Source organism: Geospiza fortis, unplaced genomic scaffold (assembly GCF_000277835.1).
Source record: "Geospiza fortis unplaced genomic scaffold, GeoFor_1.0 scaffold254, whole genome shotgun sequence".
NCBI lineage: Eukaryota > Metazoa > Chordata > Aves > Passeriformes > Thraupidae > Geospiza > Geospiza fortis.
This window is the reverse complement of record NW_005054441.1, coordinates 45,343-46,320: the sequence shown is the minus strand read 5'-3', so window position 1 is coordinate 46,320 and position 978 is coordinate 45,343. Positions and strand designations below refer to the sequence as shown.

General features: G+C 57.9%; 1 protein-coding gene across 1 annotated transcript in view; it reads right to left on the bottom strand.

Moving 5' to 3' along the window:
* Positions 1-428: 428 nt before the first annotated feature.
* The window catches only part of LOC115948597 (acidic leucine-rich nuclear phosphoprotein 32 family member B-like), a 4,495-nt gene continuing 3,945 nt past the window's right edge, over positions 429-978 (bottom strand). The window contains exon 7 of the mRNA XM_031062195.1: positions 429-536. Within this exon, the coding sequence (XP_030918055.1) occupies positions 429-536 (108 nt within the window). The remainder of the gene's footprint in view (positions 537-978) is intronic.

Here is a 978-nt window from a genome sequence, read left to right as displayed (position 1 = left end):
CCGACCCCTTGGGAGCAGCTCCTGGGCTTGTCCGGGCTGCACCTGCTCGGGGTTTGCAGTGGGGAGGCACGGCTGGAGGTTGGTACCCACCAGTCCCACCTCACAGCCCTGCAGCATGAACCCTGAAAACACACACACGCAAAACCAGGGACAAAACACATAACCAGGGACAAAACACGTAACCAGGGACAAGGGCTTTTCTCATTTTCCTTTGGTTTTTTTTTACCCTATTTTTTAAAAGCATCCAGTTGAATACCTTATTAAAAATGAAAATAGTTTATTTTAACCACTGTTGATTTAGCAAATACTGAAACCTGCCATGGGTGGGGGCTGTGAACATCTCTGGCTGTGTGATATTGCTCTTGTGTTTCCTTCCTAAAAGCGACTTGGAGAAGGCGAGGCCTGCAGGGATCCCTGGGTGAAGGGCTCTAGCCCTGCTCTGTCACCAGCACCTTCTGGGCCACCCCCCAGCGATGGCACTGGGCTGGCTGAGGTCGGGGGTCTGTCCCTGATGTCCCTCTGAGGATGGCTGCAGCCTGGTTCCGTAACCCAGGTTATTTTTCTCGCTTGATTTGCTTTCAATAAAACCATTAACCCAAGAGCTGCACACTCTGGACACAACTCTGTTCATGGGAATCCCCAGAACCACGAGGAGGGGAACTGCAGAGGGGTTTTGGGTGGGGATGGAGAAGGCAGGAGGCCCAAAGAAGCTCCTTCCATGAGTCCTTTCAGGTCACCTTTGATCCAGGGGGCCCCAAAGTCCCCGGGGAGGCTCGTGCCAGGCTCCTGGGCTGCTCTGCTGCTGCTGCTCGGGGGTCCTGGTGCTCCGTGCCCGGGGGTGTCTCTGGAGGGCAGGCAGGGGTGGGATTGGATCCCCCTGGACCCGGCACCATCCAGCCCCGCGCCCGCCCCGGCCTCAGTCGCGCCTCTTGCCCTCCCTGGCCCTGCCCTCCCTGCCCGGCGCCGGCTCCCACGGCG